Source organism: Macrotis lagotis, chromosome 2 (genome assembly GCF_037893015.1).
Source record: "Macrotis lagotis isolate mMagLag1 chromosome 2, bilby.v1.9.chrom.fasta, whole genome shotgun sequence".
NCBI classification, from domain to species: domain Eukaryota; kingdom Metazoa; phylum Chordata; class Mammalia; order Peramelemorphia; family Peramelidae; genus Macrotis; species Macrotis lagotis.
Window position 1 is genome coordinate 242,775,270 of NC_133659.1, and position 18,597 is coordinate 242,793,866.

At 43.2% G+C, this 18,597-nt stretch overlaps 1 protein-coding gene across 3 annotated transcripts; it reads right to left on the minus strand.

The window, feature by feature from the left end:
- Window positions 1-1,585: 1,585 nt before the first annotated feature.
- On the minus strand, window positions 1,586-18,559 carry KCNAB3 (potassium voltage-gated channel subfamily A regulatory beta subunit 3). Of its 3 annotated transcripts, XM_074225548.1 has the most exons (14): window positions 17,547-18,559; window positions 15,954-15,997; window positions 15,813-15,850; window positions 15,372-15,451; window positions 14,214-14,258; window positions 14,062-14,106; window positions 12,971-13,014; window positions 12,588-12,674; window positions 12,184-12,269; window positions 11,895-12,015; window positions 11,616-11,710; window positions 11,353-11,473; window positions 10,501-10,589; window positions 10,231-10,397 (listed from the first exon to the last, which is right to left on the minus strand). In XM_074225548.1, exons 1-14 carry the CDS (start codon window positions 17,801-17,803, stop codon window positions 10,323-10,325), a joined length of 1,227 nt encoding a protein of 408 aa, XP_074081649.1. In that variant the 5' UTR covers window positions 17,804-18,559; the 3' UTR covers window positions 10,231-10,322. The 3 variants fall into 3 exon arrangements, with proteins under 3 accessions (XP_074081648.1, XP_074081650.1, XP_074081649.1); XM_074225547.1 differs by having other exon boundaries at window positions 1,586-10,589; XM_074225549.1 differs by lacking the exons at window positions 15,813-15,850; window positions 17,547-18,559 and having other exon boundaries at window positions 1,586-10,589; window positions 15,851-16,041.
- Window positions 18,560-18,597: the final 38 nt, after the last annotated feature.

Below are 18,597 nucleotides of genomic sequence, written 5' to 3' on the forward strand. Positions count from 1 at the left end.
ATATCTTTAAATGCCTATATGAATAAAATACAGAAAGAAGAGATCAATGAATTGGGTATACAATTTACAAAGCTAGAAAAAGGTACAAATTCAAGATCCCCAATTAAATATCACATTAGAAATTCTGAAAATCAAAGAGATATAAAACTGAAAGCAAGAAAACCATTGATCTCTTAAATAAAACTAGGAGTTGCTTTTATGAAAAAGCCAATAAAATAGACAAACCTTTGGTTAATCTGATTTTAAAAAAAAGAAAGAAGTGTGAGAAGCAGCCCTTTCCCCCAAGATGGTGCCGAAGGCCAAGAAGGAAGCCGTGCCCCCCCCCCCAGACAAAAGCCAAGTCCAAGGCCTTGAAGGCCAAGAAGGTGGTGTTCAAGGGCGTCCACAGCCACAAAAAGAAGATCCGAACCTTGCCCACCTTCCGGAGACCCAAGACACTAAGGCTTTGAAGGCAGCCAAAAAACCCTTGGAAAAGTGCCCCTCGGAGAAACAAGCTTGATCACTATGCTATCATTAAGTTCCACCTGACCACCGAGTCTGCTATGAAAAAGATTGAGGATAACAACACCCTAGTCTTCATTGTGGACGTCAAGGCCAACAAGCACGAAATCAAGCGGGCTGTAAAGAAGCTGTATGACATTGATGTGGCCAAGGTCAACACATTGATGGAGAGAAGGCCTATGTCCGGCTTACTCCAGACTATGATGCTTTAGATGTTGCTAACAAGATTGGAATCATCTAAACTGTCCAGCAGCTGCCCTGCTTCTTCACCCACAATAAAAAGGTTTTCCAGAAAAAAAAAGAAAGAAGATAGCCAAATTACCAATGTCAAAAATGAAAAGGGTGAATGAATCACCAATGAGGAAGAAATTAAAGAAATTAAAGAAATAATTTGGAGTGACTTTACCAAATTGGATTGGATAAACTGAGTGAAATAGATAATATTTACAAAAATACAAACTGCTCGGATTAACAGAAGAGGAAATAAATTACTTAAATAACCCCATTTCAGAAAAAGAAATTAAAGAAACAATCAGTAAACTCCCTAAGAAAAGTCTCCAGGTTCATAAGAAAAAGTCTCTAGGTCCAGATGGATTTACAAGTGAATTCTACCAAACATTTAAGGAACAATTAATTCCTATTCTACATAAACTGTTTTTAAAAATAGGCAAAGAATTGGAAATTGAATGAATGTCCACCAATTGGGGAAATGGCTGTGGTATATGTATGTGATGGAACACTATTGTTCAATTAGAAACCAGGAGGGATGGGAATTCAGGGAAGCCTGGAAGGATTTGCATGAACTGAGTCTGAGCGAGATGAACAGAACCAGAAGAACATTGTACACCCTAACAGCAACATGGGGGTGATGATCAACCTTAATGGACTTGCTTATACCAACAGGGCAACAGTCAGGCACGATTTTGGGATATCTGCGATGGAGAATACCATCTGTATCCTGAGAAAGAATTATGGAGTTTGAACAAAGACCAAAGACTATTACCTTCAATTAAAATATATATATATATATATATATATATATATATATATATAATTTTATTATGTAATTCTGCTATATCTCATACTTTATTGTTTCTTTCTTAAGGATATGGTCTCTCTCCCATCCCAATTTAGATCAATGTATACCATGGAAACAATGTAAAGATTGGCAAATTGCCTTCGGTGGGGGAGAGGGGAGGGAAACAAGATTGGGGGAAAATTACAAAATTCAAAATAAATAAAATCTTTCAAAAAAATAGGAGAGGAAGGAGTTCTGCCAAACTCCTTTTATGACACCAACATAGTGCTGAAACCTAAACCAGAAAGAACCAAAACAGACAAAATTATAGACCCATCTCCTTAGTGAATATTGATGTAAAAAATTTTAAATAAAATTTTAGTAATGAGGCTACAGCAAATTATTACCAGGATAATATATCATGATCAGGTAGGATTTATATCAGGAAGGTAGGGATGGTTCAACCTTAGGAAAACACTTAACATAATTAAACATATCAATAACAAAACCAACAGAAATCATATGATTATCTCAATAGATGCTGAAAAAGCCCTTGATAAAATACAACATCCATTCCTATTAAAAACTTTGGAAAGTTGAGGAATAAATGGAGTTTTCCTTTAAATAATAAATAGTATCTGTCTAAAACCATCAACAAATATATATATGGAATAAACTCAAAACATTTCCAATAAAATCAGGGGTAAAACAAGGATGCCCATTATCACCATTACTATCAATATAGTATTAGAAATGCTAGCAGTAGGGGCAGCTAGGTGGTGCAGCGGATAGAGCACTGGTCCTGGAGTCAGGAGTACCTGGGTTCAAATCTGGTCTCAGAAAATAATTACCTAGCTGTATGGCCTTGGGCAAGCCACTTAACCCCCTTTGCCTTGAAAAAACCTAAAAAAAAATTAAAATTAAGAAAATTTAAAAAAAAGAAATGCTAGCAGTAGCAGTAAGAGGAAAAAAAAGAAATCGAAGGAATCCAAATTGGCAAAGAGGAAGAAAAACCTTCACTAGTTGCAGATGGTATGGTAGTATACTTAAAAAACCCAAGAAAATCATCTGCAAAACTCCTTGAAACAATTAACAAATTCAGCAAAGAAGTAGGATATAAAACAAACCCACGATAAGTCATCAGCATTTCTATATATGAACAACAAAGCCCAAGAGCAGATAGAAAGAGAAATTCCATTTAAAATAACTTTAGACAATATTAAATACTTGGGAATCTACCTTCCAAGACAAACCCAGAATCTCTATGAACACAATCATAAAGCACTTCTCACCCAAATAAAGTAAGATCTAAATAATTGGAAGAATGTCAAATGCTCATGGTTGGGTTGAGCTAATATAATAAAAATACAATAAAAAATAAAAATTAAATTACTTATTCAGTGCCATACCCATCAAACTACCAAATAACTATGTTACCAAGCTAGAAAAAAATAGTAACAAAATTCATCTGGAGCAACAAAAGGGCAATAGCAAGGGAACAGATAAAAAAAAAAACAATGTAAAGGAAGGTGACCTAGCTCTACCAGATCTAAAACCATACTATAAAGCAGCAGTCATCAAAACTGCCTGGTACTGGTTAAGAAATAGAGTAATGGATCAGTGGATTAAGATAGGTTCAAAAGAAACCACAGTAAATGACTACAGCAATCTACTATTTGACAAACAGAGACACTGGCTTCTGGGATTAGGACTCACTGACAAAAATTGTTGGGAAAACTGGAAAATAGTATGGCAAAAACTAGGCATAGATCCTCATCTCACACCCTATACCAAAATAAGGTCAAAATGGGTACAGGATTTAGACAATACCATAGAAAAATTAATAGACCAAGAAATACTCTATCAAATCTATGGAAAGGGAATAAATTTATGACCAAACAAGAATTAGAGCACATTATAAACTGCAAAATGAACGATTACTATAATAAAAAGATTTTGCACTAATAAAATCAATTCTACCAAAATTAGAAGGAAAGCACCACCCAACTCCCCTAAACTTTTTTTAAAATTTTATTTAAGGCAATAGGGTTAAGTGACTTGCCCAAGGTCACACAGCTAGGTAGTTGTTAAGTATCTGATTTCAGATTTGAACTTAGGTCCTCCTGACTGGAGGGCTGGTGCTCTATCCACTGCTCCACCTAGTTGCTCTTGCCCCTAAACTTTTTTCTTTTTTTTTTTCTTTTTAGGTTTTTGCAAGGCAATGGGGTTAAGTGACTTGCCCAAGGTCACACAGCTAGGCAATCATTAAATGTCTGAGGTCACACTTGAACTCAGTTCCTCCTGACTCCAGGGCTGATGCTCTATCCACCTAGCCGCTCCTCCTAAACTTTTTTTTTTTAGGTTTTTGCAAGGCAAATGGGGTTAAGTGGCTTGCCCAAGGCCACATAGCTAGGCAATTATTAAGTGTCTGAGACCAGATTTGAACCCAGGTACTCCTGACTCCAGGGCCGGTACTTTATCCACTACGCCACCTAGCCGCCCCCCTCCTAAATTTTTAATAAAATATCTCGAACTCTTCATGTGAAGAAGATGAGAGATGTAAACTAGATGATGGATTCATCATTGGTTGTGGGGCCATTCTCAAAGAGTAAATATTAATGGTTTGACCTTAATGTGGCACAATTCTGGGGTATCTGCGATGGAAAATACCATCTATATCCAGATAAAGAACTGTGGAGTTTGAACAAAAACCAAGGACAATTACCTTTAATTTAGGAAAAAAAACTGATATCTTATTGTCTGATCTTGCTAGCTCTTATTATGTTTCTTCCTTAAGGATATGATTCCTCTCTCATCACATTCAATTTGGATCAGTGTATACCATGGAAACAATGTAAAGACTGGCAAATTGCCTTCTGTGGGGGAGGGGGGGAAGTAAGATTGGGGGGAAATTGTAGAACTCAAAATAAAATCTATTTTTAAAAAACCCATATCTTATTATGTAATTTTGCTATCTCTTATACTTTATTTTTCTTCCTTAAGGATATGATTTCTCTATCATCACATTCAACTTAGATCCATGTATACCATGGGAACAATGTAAAGACTAACAGACTACCTTCTGTGGGGGGTGGGGGGGAGGGAAGCAAGATGAGGGGAAAAATTGTAAAATTCAAAATAATAAAATCTTTCTAATTTTAATATGACAGAACATCTCCATTGGCTGCTCATGAGAAAATCAAGTCCCAAGTCCTAATGATCTTAGAGTATCCTTGGGTTCTAAAAAAAACTGAGTAGATGTGATTCCTTAAGATTAGGGAAAAACTTGTAAAATTCAAAATAAATAGAATCCTTGACCATTCAGCCTAATTTGTTTTTTAAGGAGTTATGTTCATTGTTTTTGGTACCAAGCTGTTGATTCTTTTTTCATACTGTCTTGTATCACTTTCATTTCTCTTTTCAGTTTTTCCTTTACCTCTCTTAGTTGATTTTTTTTTTGTAAGGCAAATGGGGTTAAGTGGCTTGCCCAAGGCCACACAACTAGGTAATTATTAAGTGACTGAGGCTGGATTTGAACTCAGGTACTCCTGACTCCAGGGCCTGTGCTCTATCCATTGCCACCTAGCTGCCCCACTTAATTGATTTTCAATGTTTTCTTTGAGCTCTTTGAGTTCTTCCATGACCTGAAATCAATTCTTATTTTTCTTGGAGACTTTGGACTTTTGTTATCTTCTTCTGAATGTGTGTTTTCATTTTCCTTGTCATTAGTAACTTTCTATGGTCAGATTGTTTTTTCTGTTTGCTCATTTTCTTACCCTATGACTTGACTTTTAACTGTTAAAGTAGGGCTGTGCTTTCAAGCTAGTGCTACTTCAGGGGTTTTGTGCATCTATTTTCATAGGTATTTTGAGGGACCTATAAGTTTTCAATCTTCCCAAGATGGTATGACCTAACAAGAGTTATTTATTACTCTCTTAACCTGTGCTCTGATCTGTGAGTGACCACAAGCACTCTTTTCTGCCCTGGAAGAGTGAAGAGGTCTCCTGCTCCCCTGAGACCATAGGCTCTGGTCACTGCTCCTCCTTGTCCAGGGACCATCACCCAGGACTGCAACTCAGATCTTAGCTGGGCAAAGCAACTGTGTCCTACCTCAATACTAGCTACAAGACCCTTGCAATCCTCCTCTGTCCACCTGCCTGATACCCTGACCATCTATGTGCTGAGAGCTCCAGCAGCAGCCTGTAGCTGCTGATTCAGTGACTCCCAAGGCCAGCTTCTGGTTTGCTGAGCCAGGTCTTCACTGGGATAGCCTTTGGTGAACTGTGCTGCACATCCACCCAGGTACAGCAGACCTTTCCTGTTGATCTTCTAAGTAATGTGGTGTCTATGGGCTGAGAAGTCTGTAAACCATATTGTGGCCACTCATTCAGTTGCTCCAGTAGCCAGGCTGGGGCTGTGCTGGTGCAGGAAACCTTTCCTGCCAAACCTCTAAGTTGTCTTGGACTGGAAAATTGTCTTTTTGTGAGTTCTGCTGTTCTTGAGTTTATTTAATTATTATTTCAAGGTTTTTAGAGGGGTGTAGGGGAGAGCTCAGATGACTCCTTATCTTTACTCTGCCATCTTGGCTCTCCTCTCACCTTCAATAAACATATGGCCTCAGTAGGGATAAATATTTTCCCTTAAATTTAAATTTTGGAAATGTCCAATTAACAATTAAAGGGAAGAAAAGTGTGTGATCAAGCCATTAAATGCTGTTTACATTTGGTGGGAAATGTATGTCAAACAAATACTGAGTTTCATTATTCAAGTTTCCTCAGGTGATTACCAAAAAGTATTGCTGGGAATACCTTGAGCAATGGCAGCATCATTGAAATAGATATATTAAGCTTCTCAATAGAACAGTTTTGAATGTAAGTCATTTAGAAAGGCAAATTCTAGGACATTAACTTAGAAAAAAGGCTTTGGTTGTGCTTTATGTTCTCCATGAGCGACCTCAGATAAGTTAAGTGATGTTAGGTAGTTAGGTAGGAATAACTAGAAGATAGAATGGCAGCAAATTTTCCTTGACTGATTTAGCTTGCTGGGTATCTGGCCAAACAATTTCTTTTTTTCTTCTGGAGAAAGGTTAGATGTACCTATTTTCCAGATTTAGGGAGGGAAAATGGTGGTGGGAGAGTAGGACTGGAGGCTAAGTGGAAATGACATTCTGATTGTAGTCTCATTCCACATCCTTAGTGATGCAATACTCCTAAGGGACCTTAGCAAACCTTATTCATTTGTAGTACTGTGGAATCTTCTTTGGGGAGGATGCCCACCAGATCCATTTGTTGATTTTTTCATCTTTCTCAATATCTTTACAGGCAACAGGAAGACTTTATTTTTTTGAGTTCAAATCTGGCCTCAGACACTTTCTAGTTTTGTGAGCAAGACACTTAACCAATTTGCCTCAGTTTCTTCATTTCTAAAACGAATTAGAGGAAAAAACTGGCAAACCACCCTTGTATCTTTACCAAGAAAATCCCAAATGGGGTCACAAAAATTTGGACGTAACTGAAAAGGACAATAGTATCTTTAAGAATGCACTCACCTGTAATCCAGTTTTTCTATTTTATTTTCTGTTATTTTTTGTGGGACCATCTCTCTGAATATTCCTATTCAGCTTCTGCGTGTCTCTATACCTGCATCCTATGTCCACCTTGCCCAGATCACAGAGATGAGGATCGATCTAGTCCTTCTTGATGTGGTAAAACTAAACCACTCAGCTCTTTGGAAAAGGCCACGATGTGTGTAAAGTAGAGAATGGAATTAAGACTTGGTGTGATAGTGAAAATAACTTTAAATTGTTTCCGATTCTGTTGATTTTGGACAAGTAGTTTTTCATCTTTTTGTGCCACAGAAATTTAGAATTTGAAGGGCTCTCTGAGTCTATATATCACAACCTGTATCTGAACAAGGACTATTTCTACAATACAGCTAATCCAACTTTTGATTGAAGGCCTCCAGTACCAAGCACTCCATTTCTTCCCATGGCAATCACTTTTGGCCAGTTCTAATTGTTAGAAAGTCTCTCCCTCCCCCCAACAAGCCTAAATCTATGTATTTGCAACTTCTGCCCCTTGCTCCTAGTTCTGTCCTATAAGACCAAAGGGAACAAATCTAATATCCCTCATTTAAGTAATAGTCCTTCAGATAACTTGAAGACAGTTATACTATCCTTCCCCCACTGTCTTCTTTCTAAGTTAAATCTACCTGATTCCCTCATACAGCATGAATTTGAGGTCTTTCACATTCCTTGTTACTGGATATGTTATAGTTTACCAATATTTCCCCACATTCCCACCCATGCTGCCTCTGGCTCAACAATAGCTCAGAGAGCTACAGGATTCAAAGATGGAAGTTGTTTTGAGATCTTTAAGTTCAACTCTATAAGAAATGGGGAAACTGAGTCCTATAGAGGGAAGGAATATAAAATTCTTATGTTTATTTATAGCCAAGATAGCTAGAGATTTTTGGAACCAAGCTGCTCATTTTACAGATGAAGAAGATAAAGTGGTTTGCTCAGAATCATATAGCAAGTCAGTGACACAGGATGGGATCATAGGATTTGGAGATCATCATAACATCCAATTCCCTTATTATATAGATAAGTAAACTGAGGCTATGAGACCAGGAATTACTCAAGGTCATGAAGTAATTGGGTAATGTAGCCACTACTCAAATATAATCCATCTGACTTCAAATGTAGGGTTCAGTAGTAACCCTTTCAGAAGGGAGAGGGAAGGAATATTTGTGGTCCGGTTCTTGGAAAGCAAAAATCTCATGTCCTCAGTTCCTCATCTTCAAAATAAGGAGGGAGTATAATGGTCTAAGATCCCTCTCAAGATCTAATCCTGATAGGGGCAGTGAAGTAGGTACAGTGGATAGAGTACCCACCCTGGAGTCAGGAGGACCTGAGTTCACATCCAGCTTCAGACAATAATTGCCCTGCTGTGTGACCTTGGAAATCCCATTCCCTTAAGTTAAAAAAAAAAGATTTAATCTTGATTTAATCTATAATCATTTTATGGCATCTGAGGGAGAGAATGTAGAATCTGAAGAATCCCTAAGACTCAGCCTTGGAGAACATCTATAAAGGGATCAGTGAAAAGCAGAATGGTAAAAGAGCATTGGACTTGATTGAATCCTGCTTATGATACACTGACTGTGACCTTGGGTAACTACTTAATTTCCTTTACTTTGTTTTCTCATGCTCACAAACTTCACAGTATTGACAGGAGGCTCAAAACAGTGCATGTAAAGTACCTTGCAAATCTTAAAGTATTACATAAATATTAGGAAAGGGGACAGAAAAAGAACAGTAAAAGAAGTAAAACAGGCAAAAAATTTGGGGGCCAGAAGTTGTAGTACAGAAGAAGCAGGGTGTTTGGCCTAATCATTTAGCCTCCCTGAGACTGAGTCCTTGTAAAATGAGGGATCCGAGTCCCTTCCAGCATTAGACTTCTGATCCTATGCTCAGTGGCATTGGGGAAGGGACAGAAGATGGGAAAGAAGTCCTTTGGATATCATTAGGTACACTAAATATAACTATCCAAGAAGTGATGAAAGGGGTGAAATTGGAACAGTGAAGAGATCCTTCCATCTCTGAATTGTATGATACTACGAAACTAGATGTATGATTTCCTGGGGAATGCAAGAATGAGATTGGGGAAGACTGACAATAGGAGTCCCTGAGGCAAGTTTCAATGGTAGGGAAAACCAGGAGATGTTATTGGCATGGCAGGGTCCCCAGAGAGACTGGAAAAGAGAACCTATGGATATCAGACTTAGATGCTTGAGTACTGGGACTTTTTTCCCCCTTCCCCTCCAAGACTCTGTGAGGAGGAAGCTAAGTCTTTATTTTCCCTGGGAAGGCCCATTATTATTGCTTTAGGATTACTGCCACGGGAGGTGAGGGTGGACTACCCTAGCAGCACTTGACATTCTGAAAACCCATCACTGGGGGCCATTCTATAAGGGTCCCATTCCTCAGCTTAGGTGTTAAAGGATGCCATGTTTACCAAGCCATCTTCCACCCGTGTCCTGCATGATATCACTGTCTGCTTCCTGCCAGTCGCAGACGCGGCATCCTTTTCAACTCCAGCTTTACAGTCTGAGGCTTGACTACCGTCTCTCCCCTCCCCTGACCAAGGCCTCAGTTACTCGGTGCATAGTTTCACATGTGAGGAATGGGAGAGCCCTTGGTGTCCCCAACAGCGGGCGCTCAGTCGGGGCGGGTGCGTTAGCCGCTCTCGTGGCGTCGCCACTCGCTTCCAGCTTGGGCTCTCTGGGAAAAAGCAAGTCCTCCTTCTTCCCTGGAATCGGTTCCATCTGTTGCCTTTTGCACCACAAGCTGAACTCTTCCAGTCTCGGATGACGTCGGGTGGACGAGGCCTCCGTGCGATGGGGGGGAGGGGGTCGGGAGAACAACGGGTGTAAAAACGCGGGGCAGGGTGGAAAAGAGAGGGTCCCGCCACCTCCCGCTCGTGCCCTGCAGAAGCGACAGGCCGGGAAGAGGCAGCCAAGACTGGGCGGGGAGGAAGGGAGAGGGCGAACTACTTTCCTTCCCCAGCCATGCTGTGGCAGGATATGGCTTATAAGATCATGCGTAGAGGCAGGGCTCCTTGGCGGGCGGGATCGGGCCGACGCGCGGGAAGCGTTGCTTCGCTCGGGGCCCGGCGGCTGCGGCTGCGGCTGCGGCGAAGGCCTGGGGAAGAGCGCGGGGCAGTCTGGGGAGGAGCGCGGGGCAGTCTGGGGAGGCGGCGCGGCCTGCGCCTGCGCCTGCGCCTGGCGGGAGGGAGGGGCGTCATTTCTTGTGGGGTTTGTTTCCCAGCAGCGCGTCGATCTCCAGCACCTTTTGCGGCGTCAGCTGGCCCAGCACCTGGGGAGCGGGGGAAGGCAGAGCGAGTCGGGCCGGGAACATCGGGGAGTGGGGCTTGGCGGCCCCAAGGCAGAGGCTGAAGTGGGGGGTACCCCCTCCTCACCTGCAGGGCCCCCAGGTTTTCCATCAGCTGGTCCGTGTTGGACACCTCCAGCAGGACGGAGCTGACGGCCTCACTGCGGAGACACCAGGCTGAAATGCAAAGAAGGGGACGGGGAAGACGGCCGAAGCCAGGAAAGAGCGAGGGCCCGCAGGCGGCCTTCCTTGGGCGCGGGAACATTTTCCGACTGGCATAGGTTTCCTCTAGGATTAAATGTCAGAGCACTGCCAAGTGTGTATGAGTGGAGGTGGGGGTCCCTTAGCTGCAAACGCCCAACACCAGAAATCCAAGTTTGGTTCCTTCCCTCCTGAACCACACAGATGAATACAATTGAGCAGTCCGTGGTAGCTAATGGGGGCCGGCTAGCCTTATGCTTAGGAACACTTCGATTAAAATCCTGCTTGGCACCATCTCAAGCAACTCACTACAATTAGACCTTTACAGACCAAGGTGCCCATTTGCATCGGTGGAGTATTACCACACCAGAAGTTCCTAAAAGAATGAAATCTAGCTTGAGAAAAATGTAAGGAGAGCATTTTCTTGTAAGGACCAAATGAGATCATTTGGAACAAGCTATTTTTAAATTTTAAAGTGTCATTTAACTTTAGCCATTATAATTAAAAGGATGTCCATATGTTTACTTTTTCCCCATCCCAAACTAAATAAAATCCTGTGATAAATAATAAACTCTTTGAGGGCAAGGGTCTGTATTTTTTTTTCTCCTTTCTTATCAGCCCTGATTTTGAGAATTGCATAAGGAAAATGTCTAACACAGACTTGTCTATTTTACCGTAAGGGTTAAAGGAGGAGACTCCTTTTATAAAAGTTTTGGTGATGACAGCAATGCCTCCTCACCAATGGAAAGCTGAGCCACTGTGCAACCTAGTTGATGAGCGATGGGGAGCAGGTCCATGACTTTGGCCTGTTGCTTCTTGCCATCTTCACTTTGTACTTTGTCCTTGAGCCACTGGTAGCCCTAAAAGAGAAAAGGAAGTGTGGGAGGAAGGGGAAGGTGAAAATAACTGGCAGACTCCATCTTTTCCCCTCCCAAGTAGTTCAGACAATTGAATACCTCCCAATCCTCATTCTCTTCAGGTGCCCAAGAATTTGAGTCTTACCTTGATGGTCCCTCTGTAGGTATCTGGCATTCTTCCTTCATGCTTGCTTGTAATGATACCACAGGCCAATGGGGACCAGGTTACTGAACCAACACCTGCAAGTTGGAGGAGAGAAGACTATGGGAAAGAAAGATAGGGAAAGGATGAGGACCAGTTTTAATGGTGAGCCTACGGAAGGAACCTAGAAAAGAAAAAAGATGGTATGTGGTGGGGGAAGAAAGGCTGGGGAGGTTAAGGCTAGAGAAGACGGCAGGCAAGGTAGGAAGAGAATTCTTTAACCTATCTTGTGGTAGAGCTCAGGCAGCTGTGACTCCATCTTATCCCTCTGAAACAGGTGGTATTCGGCTTGTTCACATGCAGGGGGAATCAGGTTGAATTGTCGGGCCACTGAGTAGGCCTCCTGGATTAGGTGTTTGGAGGAGATAAATATCAGAGTATCTCACCTTTCAGCTCTTCTCCACATCTTCTCTCCCCTGCCCCCCTCCCCAACCCAAGTACTTGGTAAGCAGGTATTCTGAGGATTAAATGTTGTAGTTTTTAAGGAAATGTATAATGGGGAGGAATTTACCATGATTTCTGCAGCTCCCCATCGTGATGTCCCCCAGTACAGTGCCAATCCCTGGTTAATGACAAAGGTCATGGCCCGAACAATCTCTGGATGTGTGAGGGTGATGAAATCCTGACAGTTAGAGCCCTGGGTTTCAGACATCCAGTCTCCCAGATGGATGAAAATTCTTCCCTACAGCCATTTCCCTCCAAGAACCCAGATATCTCTCTGAGATTAAAGGGTTAATGCTTGAGTTCTGCCCAGTCCCCACCCTCTATCCCCCTTCCTTTACTCTCTTCTGGAATTTCTGATAGGGAAGGTAGGAAACCTGGGAACACCATGAGATTCCTGGAGTTGGAAAAATATGGGTTATCCCCATATTTATGGGCATCTTTAGATTTGGGCATTCTTGGGGTTATTTTCACCCTCCATAGGACTGTTGGGATCCGAGCGATTGGCGAAGACTATGTCTACGTATCCCAGTTGAAGCCGATCCAAAGAGCCCCACAAGCCTAGGGGAGAGGGATGAGAAGATAAATGACTCCAATCCCCTCAGGTATGGCTCCCTGAGTTCCAACTCCCTAATTTTTTGCCTCTTGAAGTTGTTATTTATATCTCATCCCCTCTGATATGACACTCCTTCCCTCCCCACCCCACCCCCATCCGAGCTTCTTAATTTGCTGCCCTAGCCCTGGACCCTGAATTCTCCAACTCCTCTGGTTTACTTTCCTGTATTCTCTCCACTCCCTCCCTAGCCCCCCCAACAACATCCTTTGATTCCCCTCCCTTCCCATTCCTAGTCCCTCACCCTCAATGATGTGTTTTCGGCTCAAGCCTCTTTCAGTCTCTGCCCTGTGGGTAAAGTTGAGTTTACACTGGAAGATGCTGAAGATGAGTGGTAAGAACTGCAACCCAATGGATCCCCATATCTCTTGACTAAAGGCTCAATCAGAGTGATAGGTATGAGGATCTTCCTTTAGAAAAGTCTTTAAAATACTTTTTATGATGATTAATCAACAAGCATTTATTATTATTTATTATTTATTATTATTATTATTATTATTATTTATGGCAACGGGGGTTAAGTGACTTGCCCAAGTTCCCACAGCTGGGCAATTATTAAGTATCTGAGGTCAAATTTGAACTCAGGTCCTCCTGACTTCAGGGCTGGAGCTCTATTCACTGTACCACCTATCTGCCCCAAATGTTTATTATTATTATTATTAATTTTTTTGTTTTGCTTGTTTTGGGGTTTTTTTGCAAGGCAATGGGGTTAAGTGGCTTGCCCAAGGCCACACAGCTAGGTAATTATTAAGTGTCTGAGGCCGGATTTGAACTCAGGTACTTCTGACTCCAGGGTTGGTGCTCTATCCACTACGCCAACTAGCCACCCCCTTAAGTGTTTATTATTAAACACTTACTGTGAGCCAGGCATAAATCCAACAATCTCTTACCCTCAGTAGATTACATCTCAAAAGCCTCTGCTTGAAAAAGTGAAGGAAAACTGACAGTCTCTGGAGGCAGTTCATTTTTGAACAGATCTTATTATTAGGAAAGCATTTATGTCCTTATTTTTTTTTTAGTTTTTTTTTGTTTTTGTTTTTTTGCAAGGCAATGGGGTTAAGTGGCTTGCTCAAGGCCACACAGCTAGGTAATTATTAAATGTCTGAGGTTGGATTTGAACTCAGGTACTTCTGACTCCAGGCTGCCCCTGGAAAGAATTTATGACATTGGGCTTAAACAACCTCTCTGCAAATTTTCCCCATTGTTCCTTTCCCCCATTAAGTATAAACAGAACAAGTTTACTACATAATAACCTTTCAAATATTTGGACAATTATCCTGTCCCCACTCCAAACTGTCATCTCTGGTGGAGCCTATGGGGAAAGGAGATACTCACTGTCCTCCCCAAAAGATTTTGGTAGTAATGATATAGCTGGATCTCCTAAAAAAAAAGGAAGTGGGGATGGGGTCAGCAGGAATGAGTTGACTATGGACCCCCTCATCCCCACTCAAACATTCCCTGCCTTGTATCCAGGATCACAACCTCACCTCCAACCCTTGCTCTTAAGGATATTGCCCAGTGTTCGTTCTGCCCTAGAAAAGGGGAAATAATAAATGAGCAGGGGGCTCTCCCCTCTAGTGGCAGCCCCCATGACCACTTTCTACCTTCTGTTCTAGCAGAGTACGAATAGCATTCATCAGTCATTGAGTCATATATTATATTGAAAAGAATAACAAAGTTAGTCCAGATTGTTGTAGCTCTATTGAGCTGGTAGGTACAGAAAATACAGCATTTTTTTAATTTACCCTAACCCATTTTTCAAATTCCATTTCTTTGCAGTCTTCTTTGACCATCTCAGTTTGAAATGTCTTTAAATTTAACAATAATATGCAACTTACATTTATATGGCTTAAAGGTGTACAAGTCCTCTCTCCCTCACCCCCCACAAGAACCCTAAAAAGAAAGGAGTGCAAATAACCCTATCTTTCAAATGAGGAAACATTTGATGGTTAAATGCTTTGATTAGGGTCACACAGCTAAGTAAGTGTCTTAATAGACTTGAACCCAGAACCTCTAACTCCAAGATCAGGTTTCTGTTTATTATGCTACATATAAATTATTGTCTTCATAGACATTTAGAAATATATTGTCTTATTTGGATCAATGTATACCATAGAAACGATGTAAAGACTGCCTTCTTTGGGGGGTGGGGGGGAGGGAAGTAAGATTAGGGGAAAAATTGTAAAACTCAAAATAAATAAAATCTTTAAAAAAAAAAGAAATACATTGCTTTGTAACAATCCTTTTAGTGTTGGTGTTAGTAGTTTATAAATATTTTTTGTTAACTAAATTTTCAGTCTTGTTTCTCCAATGGGATTGTAAATTGCCTAAGTGCAGGGATTCTTTGTAGCCCTCCTGATACCTCCTTGTTGCCCTCACATAGTTTGTGCTCAATGAATATGTGTTGTTTTTACTTAATTTTGCTATGTCCTGTTCATTCCCTACTTAAGAGTTAAAGAGGAAATACTGTTGGTTTCAAGATTCATGTTTTTCTAATTCCATCAATGACCCAACATGATGGGAAGTAAATGTTCACTGAAACCAGGGATTACCTGAAGCAAGGATGAGAGATCCTCTTTTCCTTTCCATTCTCAACCTTCCCCCCACTAACAACTCACACCCTTCCCCTTTTTCTTGGTTCATACTTTCCTGCTGCATACACTTCAGCTGTATCAAACAGATTCACTCCATGCTCATAGGCCACAGTCATCAGATTCTCTGCCATCTAGGGATAAGCAAATTAGGATAGATAGAGTTAAGACTATTTAACTTTCCAGAGATTTTCTCATCACTCTCAGCCCTCCAAATCCCAAGAAACTTCTAAGTGCTGTGGTTTTCAAATATAATACCACTGTCCCATTTCTTCCCCTTATATCTTTTGCACATTTCCCTTTTCCTAACTTCAGGTCAATCATTTCCTATCCTTGTTTCCCATACCCTATTTCCCACATCATTGTACTCCCTTCTCTGACCTATCTTTTCACAATCCCCCTATTTCCCCATCTATTTCTCCCACCCTTATGCCTCTATTTTCTGTATCCCTCCCATTATTCCCATCTATCTTTTAGGGTCAAAGACATTTATACCTCGTCTGAGATCTGAGACCCAAATGTGACCCAGGTACCTGCAGAAAGAGAATTCAGGGACATGGGAACTGTGAAAGACAAGGTCTCTGAAAACCTTGACCCTTGTGGCCTCCTCATCCTTTCATTTCCCAGTAGACTCACCAAGGCCAAGACAGGATACACGGAGACCTGACTTTCCCAAATTCCTGTGGAATAAAGAAGTCAGTAGAAGGCTTTTCACCTTCAGTTCCCCTTGAAGATCTAAGCTCCCTAATTCTTTGCCTCTTTGAATGTGTTTAACCCCCCCCCCACCTCTCCCCCATACAAAATCCCAGGCAAATTCAACTCTTAGGAAGCACAGTGCTATCAGTGTTGGCTGTAGACACTCAAATATTTATTGAATGAATTAATGAACCTTCTTTAGGGACCTACTGCGCAATTTCTATTTTCCTTTCTATCATTCAACCTGATTTCTCTTCTCTTATGTGTTGCTTCTCACAGTCATAGCCATGATTTTCCCTGTATAGGATATGTCAGTGTTAGGTTGTTAGAGTTTCTTGGGTTGGAGAAGGATAAAAGGACAGTTAATCTGCAGAGGAAAGGGTGAACTAACTCCAGAAGATTAAAACAGAAATTGGAATTTTGGTTGGTGGAAAATAAGAGACCCATGGGATCTTCTCCATCCCTGCCAACCCCCACATGTTTGGGAAAGTAGGGGGATGTAAATGTTTAAATTATTAATTCCCTCCAATCCCTTAAGCAGATGGCTATCATAAGGAATCTATTAAATCATTGAAACTAGTAAAACAAAGGAAACAGGGAACAAGGAAGCCCAGCCCCTCTCCTCATGGTTCTCCTATTGGCTAGTTAAACTCCTTCCCAGATTCATCTGATCCCTCTCCCCCTACCCAAAAAAGTTTCAGAATAATTTAACTCTCAAGGAATGAAAAAGGATAGGAGTGGGAAATAGGATGGGGTGAGAAATCTGGTTCTTTAGATGACAAAATCCTGTCAGATTAATAACCTGGTCACATCACCCCAGGATAGGATCCTATTCCTTTTGCAACATCAGAATACTGCTGTTTACCAAGAAATCTCATCAATGTCTTCTGCAGTGGAGGGGGGAGGGGAAAAGCTCGATGTGGGCTTCTTGCTATACCTTATATATTAGTATCAATCCCTCCTCACTACTCCTTCTAAAGCCCCCTTTGCACTCTCCATAGTCCTGAAAATCCTCTTGGTATCTTGGGGACCCAAAGTTTTTTTTCCCCTTGACTGGGATCATTTCATCTACCTGAAAAAAGTAGAGGACTCTGAAGTTAGGGTCACGGGTGGGAACTGTGGGTGAAAATGGATCAACTCTATTATTGCTTTAATGACACTCAGGACCTTAGTGGACCCTTACTGCCACTTCTCGAGATGTAGTGGCTGGAAGGCAAAGGGAGGAGGGGGCCGGGGAACAAATCTAGAAGACACCCCCTAAGAAGCATGAGGCGACCTTAAACGTCCCCTGAACCCGACCTCGGGGCACCTTTTTCTTTAGCTTCTCGAGACTTAGGGGTGGGGAGGAAGCTAGAAGACTGAACGCTAACTTCACTGTGACAGCCGGCGGAGAGTCGGGAGGCTGAGATGAGAGCAGGGAGAGGGCGTGAAGAGGTGGGGAGGCGAGGCATTGGGCTGCTGATGACATTTGCGGGGGGCGCCGAGGCGGGGGAGAGGCGGCCCGGAGCAGCCGCCGCGGCCCCTCTCTGGTACCTGTACTTCATGCTGGTGCCGCGGCCGGTGCTCTCTCGCAGGGGCCCGCAGTGGGTCACGGCGGCGGGACCGAGGGGTCGGGCGACCGGCACGGCCCGGGCCTTGGGGCCGGAGCCCCCCGCCCCGGGCGGGTTCCCGTGACCGCTGGCCGCCGCGCTGCCATTCCCGCCCCCGGGGCCCGGCCGGGGGCCACACAGGCGGTCCTCGCTGCTCCTGCTGCGGAGGTTTTGCTCGGTGCAAGCGATGGACACCTGCATCCCGGCCCGGGAGAGAAGGCCGGCGGGGTCCTGAGGAGAAGAGGTCAGGAAGGTCCAGGGGCGAGGCGGGAGGAGAGGGGGTGGAGGTATGGCGGGACGTGGCTGCGGGTGGCGCAGGCCGGGGTGGGGGCAAACCACACAAGGCGAAGGTCCTCTGGTTCCGTGCTCTGCGAAGAGTGGGGGGCGAGGGGAGGCCGGGCGGACTGGAGATGAAGTGGCGGCTGGAGCAGACCCGGGCGGGGGGCGCGGAGGGCAGTGGGGACGGGGTGGGGGGTCAGGAGTCAGGCTGGAGGAAGCAGGATTCGGGGGGTGGAGAGACAAGTGAGGATGCGCTGGAAGTGGGGAGAACTGTTTTGGGGTGCCGGAGAACTGGCATAGGAGCTGGAGAAGGGGTCGGGGTGGGGGTTCTAAGTCTCCAAGGAGGTCCTCGGACGACCAGATGCCCCAGGGAGGGAGGAGGGAGAGGTGTAGCCGCAGCAGCCTAACCCGCAAGCCGAGGGGTTCTGCTTCCAGCCTGCAGCTGCCTAGGTCATCTGCATATCCCCACCCCTCATCTGCATAGCTTCATCTCCACCTATCGAGCCTGCACACAGGCCCCGCCTCCCCAGTGTGCACAAGGCTCCGCCTCCCCGGGGCAAGAGAAGCCTCATCTGCATAACCCGGCCTCCTCTGAGTGGAGAAGAAAAGGAGACCCCGTCTCTCCTCCTCCAGAGGACTGAGGAGTCTCTCCTCCCCTCATCCATCCAAGACCCGTGTTTGCTGCTGGCTCCAGGACGTCCACTTCTCCCTTCTGG